A 1,089-nucleotide genomic window follows, 5' to 3' on the forward strand; every position below is an offset into this window, starting at 1 on the left:
GATGATGATGATGATGATGATGATGATGATGATGATGATGATGATGATGATGACACAAGTCTCTGTTCTCTATTACTGACGTACCACGTCCGTGGCGTTAGTGTCCGCGTTCATCTTGATGAGGGCACTGCACACCTCCCGTTGACCGTTCTGAGCTGCCATGTGAAGGGACGTCTTCTTGGCCTGTAGACACACACAGACATATTATTATAAGGTCGCTTTTAAGCACAAGGGGGCCATCCTGAAAAATGCTGTTTTGAGAAAATCGAAGGTAAAGTTTTTGCCCCTTGCTCAGTTTCTTTAAAAGACAAGGAAAGATTTATCTATAACCAAACAAATATATATACACAACAATTAAACCAAACTTCTCCAATAGATAGGGAAATACCCACTTTTGGCGTAGGTCAAGATTTCTGGAAACCCCCTGAAATCTGGGTTAGGTCGCTTGTCCTTTAAAAAAAGCGACCGTATGTCACATGGTACAGGGTGCCCAAAAGGGAGGGGGGGGGATGAGACTATTATGCTCAGTTTAAGTACGAGTTATACCGCACTTGTCACACCATAATAGTGCTGAAGAGTAGAGGTATTACTAGAGAGTAAGAAACACAAGAAAAAAAGGAAAGGGGAGTGTAGCGGTTATAAAAATTATGCTTCTCCATCACACACAGGAGACCTAATAAGTTCGATTCCCCTGTAGGAAGAATCGTTATTATCTCGGTCTTTCTACAAGGATTTTGTATCCCTCTCAGCCAGGGTCGTCCCTGACAGGCACCGACGAAACCCGCTTCGTAGATTATCTATTTTTTTCTTGAATGGGCTGTTTTCTTGGAGGGTGGTTGTAAACGCCTTCATTGAAAAAGAAAGACACAGGATGTGTGAAATGGGGATAGAGAGGGGAGAAGGAAGAACGGAACGGTTATCTGGAAAGGAAAGGCGTCGCCATAATCAGACAGCCACAGGAACAATCAGTATGGATACCTTGCGGGCTTTGGTGCTGGGATGAACTGAGCACTTATGGACCTGTCCGGTGTGCAATGATGTTGTTGCCCAGGACAGGTAATACAGAAAGAAACATGGGGGAGGGAAAAA

At 44.0% G+C, this 1,089-nt stretch overlaps 1 protein-coding gene across 1 annotated transcript in view; it reads right to left on the reverse strand.

Annotated features, from left to right (window-relative positions):
• The window catches only part of LOC101847153 (ankyrin-3), a gene marked incomplete at its 3' end in the record, with an annotated part of 35,621 nt that overhangs the window by 1,777 nt on the left and 32,755 nt on the right, over positions 1-1,089 (reverse strand). Inside the window, exon 10 of the mRNA XM_005110269.1 lies at positions 85-183. Within this exon, the coding sequence (XP_005110326.1) occupies positions 85-183 (99 nt within the window). The remainder of the gene's footprint in view (positions 1-84; positions 184-1,089) is intronic.

This window comes from Aplysia californica, unplaced genomic scaffold (genome assembly GCF_000002075.1).
Source record: "Aplysia californica isolate F4 #8 unplaced genomic scaffold, AplCal3.0 scaffold00869, whole genome shotgun sequence".
Classification (NCBI taxonomy): Eukaryota; Metazoa; Mollusca; class Gastropoda; order Aplysiida; family Aplysiidae; genus Aplysia; species Aplysia californica.